This window comes from Camelus ferus, chromosome 28 (genome assembly GCF_009834535.1).
Source record: "Camelus ferus isolate YT-003-E chromosome 28, BCGSAC_Cfer_1.0, whole genome shotgun sequence".
Taxonomy (NCBI): Eukaryota; Metazoa; Chordata; class Mammalia; order Artiodactyla; family Camelidae; genus Camelus; species Camelus ferus.
In genome coordinates this window covers 6,461,338-6,476,648 of record NC_045723.1, presented here as the reverse complement: position 1 = coordinate 6,476,648, position 15,311 = coordinate 6,461,338, and the positions used below count along the sequence as shown (strand labels likewise).

Below are 15,311 nucleotides of genomic sequence, written 5' to 3'. Positions count from 1 at the left end.
GGCGGGGACTCTCTTCTCCTTTGACCCGGGCTCGGTGCTTCTGCTATTGCAGCCAAAGACTGAATTCTTTCTTGGCTCAATAGCTCTTTACCTGCTCAAGCCCAGGCTCAGGAGTTAAGATATGATCCAGGGGCTTTTATAACTCCTCCACTCCACAGCATTTTCTCCTGGCCTTTTCCTTCTCTATGGAAACTAAGAGACAGTAAGAAACACATGGACAAGCAACAGAGAGCCTGATGTCTCTCGCCTCCTGTTTGGTGCAGGGCCGCCCGCCTTGTGGCCAGGAGTCCCTGGGTTTCCACGCTCAGTAGAAATGAACAGGTGCTGGTGAAGGCAGGATGGGAGTGGGGTGGAGGAGGGTGGCCCCTGAGGCAACTGCTGTCTGGCTCTGGGTGCCCGGGGTGCTCCCAACCTCCCCAGGCCGTCTCTATACCGACAACGTGGACTATCGTATGTTTTGGGGGCAAATGAGGAACTCAAGGCAAAATGAAGACAGACTCCTTTTAACCTCATTATTTCTTTTTAACTGAGCATCACAGCTTTGCTATATAGATGAGCTTTTGTGCGTTTACATCGCAGGAGCCATCTGCATCTTTGACTCAAGACTTTATTTTTACAACCAAGGTATCTTCATGAAAGGAACAGAGAGTAAGAGTCAAAATATACAAGCCATGGGAGGGCAGAAGTGAAAGCTGAGGCACTTCCTAGTGGGAGATCAAGTGGCCTCCTGCCCCCCGAACCACAAGTTCCCAGCCCCAGAGGAGGTACTCAGAAACCGAAAGTGACCAGGGGGGTCAGGTCAGCCCCTCTCAGAAGTGCCACTTCCAATCTGGATCTGCTCTCTGGGGCCTTCTGTGAGGAGGGTCAGCTCCAGCCTGGGAAGACCAAGGGGACCCATCCCAGCGCCATCCCCTCGAGAGACTCAGGCCTCAGTGTCACTGCCCTACCAGGGCACAGCAAGCTGGTGGCTGGAAGGCCAACAGTGAAGTTCCCAGCCCAACCCAGGGTGAGTACAGGAGCCGGAAGTGGTGTCACCGGTGGCATTTCTTACTCAGTCCTCCAGTGTGCCTTCCGGGTCGCAGAAAGTGCCCTGGGGTTCTGAAGCCTTCTCTCTGAGATTCCCAATGACTCCATCACAAGTTGCTCCCATGCATGAGGCTCACAGAAAGAACTTGCAGTAGTTAAAAGCAGGCAGCTTCGGCAGGTCAGGGGAATTTCCATGGTTGAGTGTGTCCCTTCTGTCTCATTTTTCCAGATCTCGCTCATCACTGACCGGTGTATTTTTGTAGCAGGACACCAAAAGCGCATTCTCTGCTCACTTATAAAACCTGAAAACAACAGTAAGTTGTGAAACCACTTATTTTCGGGCCAACGCTATTGAATTTCCTGTAACAGAGATAAACGGATGCAAGACTGCATTCCAAGTAAGTAGCCTGGGGCCAAGCGTTTGTGCTAGGATGTTTTTAGGGTGCATCTTTGTCATTAGAAAAAATTAAAGAGCTTAAAAAACACAGCCTTAAGAGCTCTAGCTTTGCATAGTGTCACTTCCTGCGGTCCCTTCTAAGATGAGCTCTCCATCCGTGCACACGAAGGGGCTGGAGGCAGCAGGCCTGCCGATGGGAGGATTGTCTAAGGTCAGTTAGAGGTTGAGGATTGTCTGCTCCAAACTGCAACTTGAGTTTGGAACAGCCGGTCTGTGAAGCCCAGAGACCATTTCGTCTACACCTGGATTATGAGAGCAAAACCAGAGGTGGTTTTAAAACTTCTTTTTAGCCACAAAAACTTTTGTTCAACAACATCTTACAGGTAAGTGAAACAACAGACAAAAGATGAAAGCAGAGCTGTTCGGAAAGAAGACGGTGAGGGGGCTAAAGGCCCACCCACGGCCACCCCAGCCCCTTCCTCGCCTGCACCGATCCTCAGAGGCCCTGGGTTCACCAAAGCACTGAGGCCCTGCAGCTCTGCACGACCTTCCTCCCAAACCGGCATCAAATCCCTGGGGAACAAGTTACAGCAAAGGGGTGAGTGGGAGGCAGAATCACAGGCCACATGTACCCCGAGAGGGGGTCACTCCCCATATAAGGTCACCACGAGGAAGGTTCTGAACTGAAACCTTCCGGAAGCCCAGGGTCAGACAAATACCGTTAAGTTGCTGTCTCTTAAGTATGGGGCTGTTTCTAAATCCAGCACATAAAGTGAAAATTGCACACAACCAAAATTATCATTGAAAATTACCCCTTAAACACAGCAGGCATGTTTACACAACTATATATACAAACGTAATGTGTATAATAATGCAGAGCACACAGTGTAGAGAGTATGTATGAAAACTTATAATTTCAGAGTATTTAAAAATACACTTTGTGGCCTTTCTCTTGCCTTTTGAGATGGCCTGCCCTCTATCCATGGAGTTGTATCTCTGAATAAATCTGCTTTTACTAAAAAAAAAAAACATTTTGAGTTGTACACCTGAAACAAATACAATATTATATGTCACTTATGATTCAACAAGAAAAGATTTGGCTTCTTGTAGGGTCGATTTTCCTAAGTGACATGAGCTGGCGCTTTGACTCCAAGGGACCAGCAGCTGAGCACTTGGAAGGTATTTCCTTACAATAGCCATGTGGTTGGTACTGTTATCCCATTTTACTAGATGAGGAGCCAGAGGCTCAGAGAGGTGCAGTGACTCGCCTACAGTCACAGGGTGGGTGAGCAGACAGGATTCAAACCTAGATCTGCCTCGCGACGGAGCCAGAGTTCTTGATCGTCAATCCAGAGGCGGGGGCTTTCTGTTTTTTCCCAAACACCTCTAGATGGAGGGGGTTGTAATGAAGGAGTTAGGTAAATATGAAACCATCTCTATTTTGAGAAAGAAAAAGCTATCTGAGAATACTGTCCATGGCCCAGTAGGGGTCCAGGAGCCCCTAAGCCCTGGCCTCTCACGGCCGGAGCCCACACTGCTCCGTGGGCCTAAAGAGTGAGAGCTTTTTAGGTCCTGTGTTTATGTGACTCAGCAGGCGGGTGTGCAAACTCCTGGGACCCAGGTGGGTCATGCCCAGCACCCCACACCAGCGGGGAAGCTGGCCTTGGGGTGAAGCCACTTGTCTTCAAATTCGATTTCTGCTCTTTACTTCCCCAAGGGCTTTGGGCAAGTCTTTCCACTTGTCTGTAAAAATGCAGGACCAAGTCAAATGAACTAGGGGGTGGGAAAGAGTTTGGGGTATCCAACTGGATTTATGCGGGCAAGATTGGATGGTTTATCCAGTATCTTATAATAATCTATAATGGAAAAGAATCTGAAAAAGAATATATACACACACACATATACAGATATATGTGAATCACTTTGCTCTACACGTGAAACTTACATAACACTGTAAATCAACTATACTTCAATAAAAATTTTTTTTTTTTAGAAAAAGAGTTGTTATCTTCGGGAGCTAAGAGCTAAATCTTACCATCCTCGACATACACTTAAACGACTAATCAGTATTTTTGTTTGCTTAAGTTCTCTCTCTGCCTGAACTCCATCATCCCATCTATTTATAGTGTCTGATGTTTTGAAGGCGACGTCTGGCTGGGGTTTCTTGCAGTTGGAGGCTGCCAGCGCTAAGGAAGCCAGGGCCACGCCCAGGCCTGCAGCACGGGCCCCTCTCCGAGGCCCCGGCCACTTACTGTTTCAGGAGGCGCAGCCGGGCTCTCCTCCACAGGCCTGGAAAAGAACACAAGAACACTGGTTGGAACGGGCTGTGAGCCGCTGACCCCCAGGCCCAGACAGTGAGGAGGGCGATGAGAGGGGCAGCTGGCATCTCGGACCACTTCCTCGGTGCCGGGCTCTGCTCCCAACACTTCATGGGTTTTAACTCCCTTAATGGTCATGGCAAACCAATGAGTGGGAAACTGAGGCACAGAGAGAGTGTGTTACTAACTTGCCCAAAGCCATGCCACTAGGAAGTGGCAGTCTGTGTGTCCTTACACGTGTCATTGTGCCCTTCACAGCAGGTCAGGAAGAGGAGGCTGAACAGATAGGTGGTCTTAAACCAGAGCACGTGTGTTCTGGGGATGTGTAAGGTTTCCCCTTGGAAAGCAGGAAGGAAATGCAAGTGTGTCTATTTCCATATTTCCATATTTATTTATTTACAATCATTTACAGATTTAACATTTATAATATTTACATATGATTTACATACATGTTTGTCTCATCCTATTACCTTTTATTTTTGAAGCATGTTGAAAACATACATAGTACGTTAAATAAACACAGCTAACATAAATGTTAATAATTTATTAGTATAAATATATTTGTAATTATATATTAAATATGTACATACATAATCTATAAAATAAATCAATACAGCTAATCGCAGTTAGCGTTTACAATTAAAAAAATTTTTTTTTAACTGATGAGGTCCTGATCAAAAAGTTTGCAGACCACTGAGCGCTAGTGGTTCTTAGAATGGGTAAGTGATGAATTATTTAAAAAAATTTTTTTTAAATTAAAATAAAATAAATGCTGAATTATTAAAAAAATTAAAATGAAAATAAAAGAAGAACGGAGTAAGTGGATCCCTTTCTGGGTAGGAACTGTATGCAAAAATGTGTACATGGTGCATTTCTCTTTGGAGAGGGTCCATCATTGTCATCATATGTAGAAAGGGGTCTGTGACCTATAAAACAGACACTGATCTAGTCCATGCCCCTGGGGGCCACCCCCATTTTATAGAAGCCCAGAGAGGGCAAGTGACTTACTCAAGGTGGCACAGGTGAGCAGAAGAGTCAGGGGTAGAGCCTGGGGCTCTGGGCTCTTGGCCAGCTGTGCGGGCCTCCCCGGCAGCTCCCCTGGGGGCCCATAGAAGGTGGTGATCCCACATTTGGAGTGGCTGAGAGCGGAAGCCGTCTCTGACTTTCCCTACAGCCTCAACGGGAGGATTCCTAGCTTCTGGGAACATGACCCAAACTCCACCACAATCTCTGTGCACTGCTTCCACTGCTCACGGCCTTCCTGCGTACGGAGCACACGCCCCGAGCCAGGCACTTGGGCAGGAGTTTGTAAAAGCAACCCTGGGAGGAGGGTAACGTGGTTGCCTCAGAGGGGCCAGGGCATGTGCCCAAGGTCACTAGATCAGAAATCAGCAGTCAGATTCAAATCCAGGTTTGTCTGACTCCAGAGACAGGGTGGTCTCTGATCCCTGCAGCCTGGCCTCAGGCCAAGAACTACCGGGTTAAGGGGGCCAAACTCCCTGCAGGCTGCCACCTGCCCTGCTGCCCTAGAGAAGGAAGGACCCTCGGGGACACCTCCAACAGCAAAAGGGGTCGCCATGACGGCCCAGGAAGGCACAACTTACAGTAGAGGTGGATGGCCACGCCCAAGGACACCAGCAGAACCAGGATGCCGGCCACCAGCAGGCCGATGATGAGTGGGGCGCAGGATGGGCCTGGAAAAGACACACCCCCCCAGCGCCTGAGACGTGCAGATAAATACAAAGACGGAAAAAGCAACCAGAAGCCTCGCCTCCCAGAGAATGCCACTGTTGGCGTATTTCCTTCTAGTCTTTTTTCTAGGCACTTTAAACACATTGAGATCATTTCACATAGAAAATTTCATGTCCCACATCCAAATAAAAAAATAAAACAACTCAGGAGCTATTTATGTTCGAATGAGATAGACAATTTGCATGCCTGGTAATAGGATTTTTATTTTTTATTTTTAAAACTTCCATTTCACAAGAAATAGCTGACTATATCTTCACTGTAAAAGGTTCAAGTATATGGTTAGAGTGCCCCTCGGCATCCTGGCACCTTCACTGAAGTAACTGCCACTGTTAACTTGGCACCTTCTCTTTGCATGTACACATACATAATTTACAGGGAGGTGTCCTGAGGAATGGTCACAGCTGAGCTAGGGGCTGAGACACAGCTGCAGGTCCTCGGTGAAGTGTGATCACCTCCCCAAAATGTGACTCCAGGAAAAGCTGCAGCTTCTAGTAAAGGTGAGGAAGAGCCATACCAGTGACACCCGGCCCCGCCTTCCTCGGGGCTCAGGGTCTCCTGGGGTCTGGGTCTCGCTACACTGCTCCTGAGACGGCAGTTTAGAAATTGTCCCCCAGCACCGCCCAGGGGTAGCTCAAGGGGAGCAGGCTTTGTTTTGTTTTGTTTTATGATAACAAGTTTTGAGCTCTATCTGGGTGCCCCGCCAAGCTGAGTGCTTTGTGTAAACTATCTCATTTAATCCTGCCTTCCCTGCAGCCAAGTGAACATCCCCACTTTACAGATGAGAAAACTGAGGTTCAGAGAGGCTAAATCACTTGCCCAAGGTCTTAGAGTATAAACAGTGGTAGACAGGGATTCAGATCTAGGCCTGGCTGACTTAACCACTAGGCTACACTTCCCTCGGCCCCTACCCCCAACACAACCTCCACCTACTTCCCTTGCCCCACAACTTCGGTCACCTTCACACACACACATCCTGGTTATTCTTAATAACCTACGAGTGTTGGATTTGTATGGTACCCTGGGATTTTACTGAGGGTTTCTGTCAGAAAGGAGGCAAAAAATTTGACCATTTTCCCATCATTTATACAGGGCTACTGGAGTCACTGTTGTTCAGTGGTCCTTACATAAGAGTGAACAGAGCCGACTTCTCTTAGAATTGAGTGCCAGGATGAAGGCTTGGTGGCTGGGTTGTTTATATCATTGTGGTGGAGGCGGGGTAGGGTGTTGGTGGTGCCAGGTTACTTGCAGGGTCCCTGTTGTTTCTCTGGGTTTGCTTGCTCCCCCAGAGACCTGGGCTTTGCATCCTCATCTTAGTGCCTCAATTATATTTGCCTTTTTTGCCCTTTTTTGGTTACACCCTGTCTGAAATCCTTCAGGTAAAGCTGTGGGGAGTAAATACTTTATAATAAGAGATCATTCTGTCTCCGCCTTTATGTTCCCCAGGACTTCGCCCTTCTGCACGCGAGTTCTGTGACGGTGTGGGCAGCTCCCTCTCCCATCCCCTGGGTCCCGGTAGATGCCTCTCCCCGGACCCCTTCTGATACTTTACATATTTAAGACAGAGCCACACCAGCAGCAGGAGGCAGCCCAGTGTGGCTGTGTGTGGTTTGTTCTATGGGTGGGAGCAGATGGCACTTTCTGTTAGTCACCAGTAACCTCGGAGGGACAGAGGTCAGTGTTTTTCCAGAAACATATTTGGCTGATGGGTTCAAGGAAAGCGTGTGTGTGTGTGTGTGTGTGTGTGTGTGTGTATGTGTGTGTGTGCGTTCTCCAGCTACGGTGTCTGGTGCTTGTAGCACAGAGCGGTGAGTTGGTTCACTCATTAGTAAACATATATTAAGCACCTACTGTATGCTAGGTCCTCTGTTAGGCATCAAAGCTGGGAAAGTTAAAGTGCCAGTCCTGTGGGTTGGGATTTTTGTTTGTCTGTTAACAGCTTTATTGAGATATAATTTGTGTATTAAAGTGTATAATTTAATGGTTTTTGTTATAGTCACAGAGTTGTGCAGCCATCACCACAATCTAATTTTAGAACACTTTAATCCCCCCAGAGAAATCCTGTGCCCATTAGCCATCATTCCCCGTTCAGTCCCCAAACCCCTAGCCTGTCTGCTTTGTCTTTATGAAATATTTTGTGTCAAGGGGATCATATAATATTTGGTCTTTGGTGACTAGCTTCCTTCACTGCATAATATTTGCCAGATTCACCCAGGTAGTAGCATGGATCAGTACTTCACTATTAATTATGGCTAAATAATATTCCACTGTAGGGAGAGTCCATATTTCATTAATCCATTCATCAATTTGAGCTGTTTCTACTTTTGGGCTGTTGTGAATAATGCCGCTAGGAACGTTCATGTGCAAGTTTTTGGTGGCTGTCTCCTGCGATAAGTTTTGTCCCTCGACAATTGGCGAGTGTGTCTCCCACTAGACCCTGAGCCACGTGGCCAACTTACTCAGCTTCCCTTCGGACCCCAGCTCAGGGTCAGAGAAACAGGCTGGAGCCCACACTTGGGAAGGGCTTTCGGAAGGAAGGAAGGAAAAGGGAGTGTCTGCTGTGCTTCTTAGAAGCCAGGGGGGCAGGAGAACTCACCTTTCCGGGTCACCGGGCTTGGCATCCGGCACACTTTCTTCTTGGGGGTGGTCTTCTTGGTGGGCTTGGCAGTGGTGGGAAGGACATCAACTACAAAGCAGGCAAGACACGTATCTTAGCCAGGTGAACAGCAGGTGGACTTAGAGACAAAACTTAAACCGCACATCTCACATTCAGGTGATAAAGTCCTTATCAGCATTCCCTAGGCTGCTGTGGGGCTTGAAGGTCACAGTTTGGTAGGACTTTTGACCTTCTTCCCCAAATCTCAGATGCATCTGAGGACCTAGGGATGGGGGTCAGCTTGGTGTCTGTGAACAGAGCCCCAGCACCCCTGATTAACCACCGTGAGACTTGGGGCAAGTCCTATCACTTTTCTGTGCCTCGGGTTCCCCCTCTGCAGAAACAAAGATGGACCCCATCACCTTCTTGGGGTTTTTGTGAGACTGAAAGGAAACAGGGTGCCCAGCAAAGTGAGCAGTAGGCTCCGCCTGGCTGATGACCTTGCGGCAAAGCTGGAGTCCCCGAGCCCTTGGCCCGACCAGCCCCTCAGCCCAGCTGCCAATCCCGGAGGGAGTGAAGGAAGTTCACAGAAGGGAGGGGGTCCCTTTTCCTGCATGGACAGTGCCACACACGTTGTGTACACTGGAATTTTCTTTCCTTGCCAGGTGTCTTTAAAAATCATATACTGTGCTTAGCATGCATGAGGTCCTGGGTTCAATCCCCAGCACCTCCATAAAAAAATTATATAGTATCAGAGCTGGAGGGACCCTTAGTCTAGCCCCAACCTTTAATTTCAAAGGTGAACACCAGCTAGGTGAGGGGCTGGCTTCCCAGGCCCCACGGTGGAAAGTGCTGAGCTGGGGCCCCCAGCTTCTCTCCCGACTTCTGGAGGCAGGGGCACTCTTCTCTTGCATTCTAACCCAGTGTCGCACGCTGACATGTGAGGACAGGGCAGTGGGACAAGCATACCAGGAAAAGGGAGACAACTGAGGCTTGGAGGTGCTGGGGAATGGGGTCTGGGGGGGACACCAGGGAACGCTGAATCCAACTCCTGACTTTGTGGGTTGGGGAGAGACTTTTCACTGAAATGATTTTCTGCAAAGTGGTAGGAGAGGGAATCAGGTGACACCTTGAGCTTGAACTCTTGACTCAAGGGCACAGGGAGGGGCAGCCAACGTTTGGTCATTTGGGTCTAGCATCTTCCATATAAAAAGGGGACACCTGGGACCCTCGCCACTCTGTGCCGCCTTTGGGAAGCGGAGAACGCGTGCCCCACTCGGCCCGCTCCGTGTGGTTTCTACAAGAGCCAGCTAGCCAGAACGAACCCTTATCAAGCTCCCACCGCGTGCTAGTGGCGGTGCCAAGCATGTCAGCTTGAGCTGATTGAACCCAACAGCTCTGGGGACAAGCCTGATTGTCCCCATTTCCTCCCCGAGGACACCTAGGCTCAGAGAGTTGAAATAAATAACTTGCCCAAATTTCGAGAGCCGGTAAACAGCAGGGCCGGCAGCTGAGCCCAGAGGCTCTTTCTAGGCTCTCACGGTGCCAAGTTGCCTTGGGGGCAAAAGGGTTTTGACAGAAGGCTAAGCACACCAGGGCATCAGGTCCTGCTTCATACACAGGGAGGCACGGAGCTCTCCCAGCCGGGGGGCGGTGAGCTTGCGAGGGGGCCCTGGCTGGGCTCTGTCAATCCTGGTCCTGTGGGGGACAGGGGTCTGTGCAGAGACATGTTCCATCTTAATGTCTTGCTGCCTAGACTCAGGTCCCCTTGGTTCTTCCTGATATCACCCCCCACCACCCGGTTCAAATCTCCCCCCTTCTCTCCTCTTTGAAAGGGGCAGGACTTTTGAGCCCATGGCGTCTTGCGGGGCCTGAAAAAGGTTCATCTTCCCCCCAATATTTTCTCTACCATCCGGGTTCCCTCCTTTAAAATGTACTGACTTTCCAGCAGGGGGGTGGGCTCTGGTTACCGCCACCCCTACCCCCAGGGAGGTGACATGGCTGTGTGCGCTCTGGGGAAGCCGGGCGGTGCAGCGGGAAGGGTTTGGAAAGATCAGAGCCAGGAGTGAGTGGGTGGGCGGTGGGGGTGGGGGGAAGCTTCTGGAAACCAGTTTTGCTTATTTCCCCATCCACCTTTCTTAGACCTGAAATCTCGTGAGTGGGAAGTGTGGGGCTTATAGAGACAAAAACAATAAACCTAACCAAAACCCCAAACTCAGAAAAAAGCCCAGTTTTCAAGACAAGAATCGGTCGACGCCCACCCGTTCAGGGATGCCCTGGTTCCTCATCCAGAGATCGCTCCCCACCTTCCCACGCCTGGATTAAAGACCCTAGGCTGGTGAGATGTAACAGAAATGTCACCCTGGTCTGTGTCTTCTAACAGTGCCGCTACGCCTGCACCTCCGTGCTGAGTGGCCTAATTCCTGGGGGGGGGGGGTATCCCTTGTCACCCTCAGTGCCTCCAGCCTGAGAAGACCCCAGGTGTGTGGAAAGGAAGACAGCAGGAGGCCCACAGGGGGTTGGCCTGGCCCTGGGCTAACATGGGGAGGGGGCTGAAGCCAGACGTGGGCCTTTGAGGATTCCTTCTCATCCCTGATGGCTCAGTCCTCACCGTCTGATAGGGCAGCCACCGGCCACGTGGGCTGCAGAGCACGTAAAATGCGGCAAGCCTGACTTGGGATGTGCTGTACATGTGAAATACACATCGAGCGCTTATGAAAAGCAAATGTGAAATATTTCATTAATAATTTTTATACTGACTATGTGTGGAAATAATATCGTTGATAAATTGGGTTAAATAAAATATATTATTTAAATTAATTTCACTTGTTTCTTTTGACTTTTTTGAACGTGGCTATTAGGAAATTTTAAATTACATCTGTGGCTCGAAATATATTTCTACTGGACCTGCTGACTTAACTCCTGAGGAACTGCAGCTTCTAAGGGCTGGAGGGAGTCATGATGGCCATTAGCAGCCCCGTGATACAGATGAGAAAACTGAAGCCCAGGGAGAGGAGCGACCTGCCCACAGGCTCACAGTAAATTTGCAGCAGAATTTGCAGCTGGGTCTGGGGTCCAGCCTCCTCACTCCCTGCAACCCTGGGCGTGGGTTCAAGCCATGGGTGCCCAGGCACAACGTGCGGGCACCTGCACCCCAGCCCCTCGGCCCTAGAAATGCTCTCGTTGCGTGTGTCCGGGCAGCAAGGACCCTCTTTCCCTGAGTGCACACTCCGAAGGCATTTCTGAGAGCACTGTCAGGTCTAGGAACTTGGCGCAGTCCAGCCACAGTCTCAGGTGGGCCCAGTATGGCTGAAGGATGGTACTGCCCTGTGACCAGAGGAAGCAGTGATGCTCTGAGCATCCCACCTCCCATGGAAATCAAACAGCACCTGCCTCCCAGGGAGGTTGGCAGCATTAAGTAGAACAACTATGAACAACACTTGTGTGTGCTTAGCCCTGGGTTACTTTTTGTTCCTGCTGGTGGGGGTGCTGCTGCTCCGGGCGGCCCTTCCCTCCTGCAAAGTGGGGCTCATACAGTGGGTGCTCAATGCTTATCTATAGCGCCGAGCCCGATTCTTACCCACACTCAGCTGAGTTCCCTTCCCAAAGGTCAAGTCAGGGTTCCCAACGGTCATGCAGAAGTAGACGCCACTGTCGGCAGGCTTCACATTTAGGAGGCTGAGAGTGTACCGGGATGAATTTCGAAACACAGTTAGCTTCTCCGGCGTCACCTCCTTGCCGTACATAGTCTTTCCGGTTGTGTCCCAGAAGGCCAGGAACTCATAGTGACTGCCAGCGCTCAGGGCCTGGTGCCGTCTCAGCCAGTAGATGCGCAGGTTAGTGGGGAAAGTTTTGGCCTCGCAGGTCAGCATCACCCTTTGGTTGGTCTGAACCATCACGACCTCAGGGTTCTGCAGGAGCGCGGAGCTGCCGCCGAGAGCTACGGGAGGCAGGAGGAGCAGAGACCATCAGCCTGTTTTCTTGGCCACATCTGTAGGGCCTCAGAATCACCCTGAGCCAAGTATGAGGGGAGAAGCTCCGAAAGAGCCTGCCTGGTTGCAGAGCCTGGGTGAAATGCAGCTGGTGGCCTCTGGACTCAGAGCTTGAGCACCCCACCCCGCAGGAGACCATCTGCCAGGCAGGTGTCACGATGCCAGCCTGACAAAGGCGACAAGGCAGAGAGCACCGCTGTGGATTGCCTGCTGATGTGCTTGGATTGCTGCACAAATTACCGCAGTCAAGCCTCAAACTTACTTTGGGATTTTTATTCCCATTACACAGATGAAGAACTGAGGCATGATATGACTTGTTCAACGTCCCACATACAGCTAGTAAGTGGCCTGCAGTCAAAGTCAAGGCTTCAGGCTGAAGTCAAAGCCGGATTGCCTTCCACCGTGTCCTGCTGCCGCTCTACGCTTAGACCTTCAAGAGGCTCCGAGCAGCTGGAGGAGGCCCAGGGCAAGCTGGGAGAGGGGCTCGGAGTCTCCCGCAGAGCGCGTGGCTGGTGGCGCCAACCTATAGGAGGGCCAGCCACCGTTTCTGGACAGTGACAACGACCAGCAAGGGGAACTCCCTGTCCCCTGGTAGGCACAATTATAGCCCATTCCTCCCCAACTCAGTTACCATTGGTTGGTCTCTGGATCTCCATTCCCAAGGGGAAGGACAGACTCCCAGAAGCAGTGGCAGGAGTTCATTTTCGTCTTAGACAAGAAGCACTGGAAGGTGGGGGATGGTTCAGGAGAACCAGAGCGGAACTCCCAGACCTGGCCTTGAACCCAGCCTGTGCGCCGCACCAGTTGTGGGACCTCAGGCAAGTCAGGGAGCCTGTCTCCTCCCCGTAAACGGAGGGCGGCCTGTGCTGCTGCATGCGAGGCTTAGAATGTCAGACGGAGGAAGCACTGCAAACTGGAAAGCGCTGTACGCGGGTAAATAAACCGTCTGTGTGTCTCACACCTTGGGGGTTGTTTCTGGCAGCAAATGGAATCTTAAAGGAGAAGATTAGAGTGGGTCCTTCACGGCCAAGGCCAAGAAATCGAATCTGACCTGGTAAGCCTTTCGTTTTAGCTGCGGGGCAGGGGAGACCCTGCAGACCAGGACAGAGACCCAAGAGCATCGAGGCTCGGAGAGGACACAGACCCAGGGGGTCAGAGGAGGCCAGAGTGTATGTGTGTGTGTGTGCGCACCCAAGAGGAGCTGGCTTTCTCAGGCTATGGCCCATATTCACAACCTTGGCCGTACTTTTCAGCAGAGTAGAGCTTCCTCGTTGTTTTGGGTCACCGCTCTCTTGGGGGATGTAATAGAATCGATTATACCAGTGTTTACTGAGCTGTCCAAACACGATGTGCGCCTTATCCCATTTAATCCCAAATCCTGCAGAGAAGATACGCTCATTTTACACCCATTTTACACACAAGGAACTCAGAATGGTTAAGGACCTGGTCCGGGTCACACAGCGTCTATACAGTGGATCCAGATTCAAACCCAGAACCTGAGCTTTGAGCCACTCCCTGAATCGAGGAAACCCATCGTGATCCTCTCTGGGATGTCGCTCATGCGCTCATGTGCACACAGTGGGGCTGCAAATACACAGACTCCCAGGGCCCCTCCACGAAAACCCAGATGGGATCCCTCCAGAGGCAGAGGGCTCGGAAGGGGCCTTGGGTTCTCTGTCTACGTTCCCCACCCTGAGTCCTTACTGAAGACTTCCTGGCTGAGAAGCACCCTGATCTCTCTCTCTCTCATGCCCACCTGCTTTTCAGTCCCTGGAGAATGAACCCCGTCTGCACTCTGGACACAGAGCCAGGCCTTGCCACCCCATGGTCTCATGTGATTCCCTTGGTCCTCTCGCCCAGTCCTGATTCCACTCTCAGAGGGACCTGCTGTTTCTAAAACAATCAACAATGCTGGTAGTTTGGAATGGCCTGGACTAGCTTCTGCCTGAGCTGTGGCTGGGTTCACTCGGTCCCAGCCGGGGCTGGCAGGCCTGGTCACCCTCCACAGCTTCAGGCTTTTTGGACAAGAGAGCAAATCGACCACAGGTTAGTGGGCAGTTAGGGGTGTGGAGGGGCTTCTCCTAAAAGCCAGTCTGACTGGGCTTGGTCAGAGGGACAGACTCCCCACAATATTCTAACTCCGACATGCCAACCCCATTGCTGCTTCTTCCGGGAGCCACCGGCCCACGACACCCAACCCCAGGGGATCCTGGGGAAACAGGGGTCCCCGAGGGAGCACCCTGCCCCACCTGTCTGAGAACTGGCAGCAGCCTTGTATTTGGTGGACTGTACTACAGACATGTCCCTGGAAGTAATAAAACTGTGTCTACAGAACCCTGGGCCAAGCGGCGGGCACTGAAGCCAGAACTGGGCCCTGGCCTCTTCCTGGGGACACATCTGGCCAGATCCTGGACAAGGGCATTTTTCCTTCCTCTTGGGACCTCCTACCTCTCTTTTCTTCCTCCCTATCTCCTTCCTCCTTCCCCTCTCCCTCCTCTCTTCCTGTGTCCCGTTCTCCAAGGTTCAGGCTTTTGCACAGAGGTGGCCTCAGTCCTGGGGCTCCCGGGGCTCCAGGGGTGTGGCTGCCGCGCTGCCTCCCGGGGGTCCCTGCAGTCTGGGGCTCTGGGCTCAGCATCCTACAGGGACAGCTCTCCCCAAACTCCACAGGTGCAGTCTCTGCCTGAGTCCAGCGCAGACCGCCTGCTCCGGTCCCGTGGGCAGGATGGTTTCCCCGACTTACCTGCCAGCTGCGCGGCGAGGAGGAGCCAGAGACTCCGCTGCATCTTGGAAGGACACCTGGTCCCCGCGGGCCTCGGGGCTGAGACGGTCCGGGATGGGACCGGGCGGGGCTGCTGTGGGGGAGGGCGGGCAGGAGGTGGGGGAAGGGTAGTGGAGAGGGAGGGACCTGGCTGGGGGAGAGGGGCGGGAGTCTGGTGTGAGGATGGCAAGGTCTCCGCCCTCATCCTCCCCGCATTTCAAAGGTCTTGGCTGCAGTTTCCAATAAGGAGGTGATGCCGCTGTCCTGTGCCAAGCAACTGCAGGTGTGTGTGATCGCCTCTTGCCCTAGGACATGGTCAAAACAGGGTCATGACTCCGTGTGACTCTAGCTGAGGCAACTGAGGTTCAGAGAAGTCAGGGCGCTCAGAAGGGTCCCACAGGAGGGGTGGTGGAGCAGGACCCTGACTCAGGCCACTTCCTTCCTTTTTGAGTAGTTACTGAGAGCCCCTTGGGTA

At 51.5% G+C, this 15,311-nt stretch overlaps 1 protein-coding gene across 1 annotated transcript; it reads right to left on the bottom strand.

The window, feature by feature from the left end:
- Window positions 1–602: 602 nt before the first annotated feature.
- On the bottom strand, window positions 603–14,919 carry CD8B (CD8b molecule). The gene is made up of 6 exons (XM_006183599.3): window positions 14,819–14,919; window positions 11,667–12,026; window positions 8,087–8,176; window positions 5,346–5,435; window positions 3,676–3,712; window positions 603–1,328 (listed from the first exon to the last, which is right to left on the bottom strand). Exons 1-6 carry the CDS (start codon window positions 14,859–14,861, stop codon window positions 1,316–1,318), a joined length of 633 nt encoding a protein of 210 aa, XP_006183661.2. The 5' UTR covers window positions 14,862–14,919; the 3' UTR covers window positions 603–1,315.
- Between the last annotated feature and the right edge of the window lie 392 nt (window positions 14,920–15,311).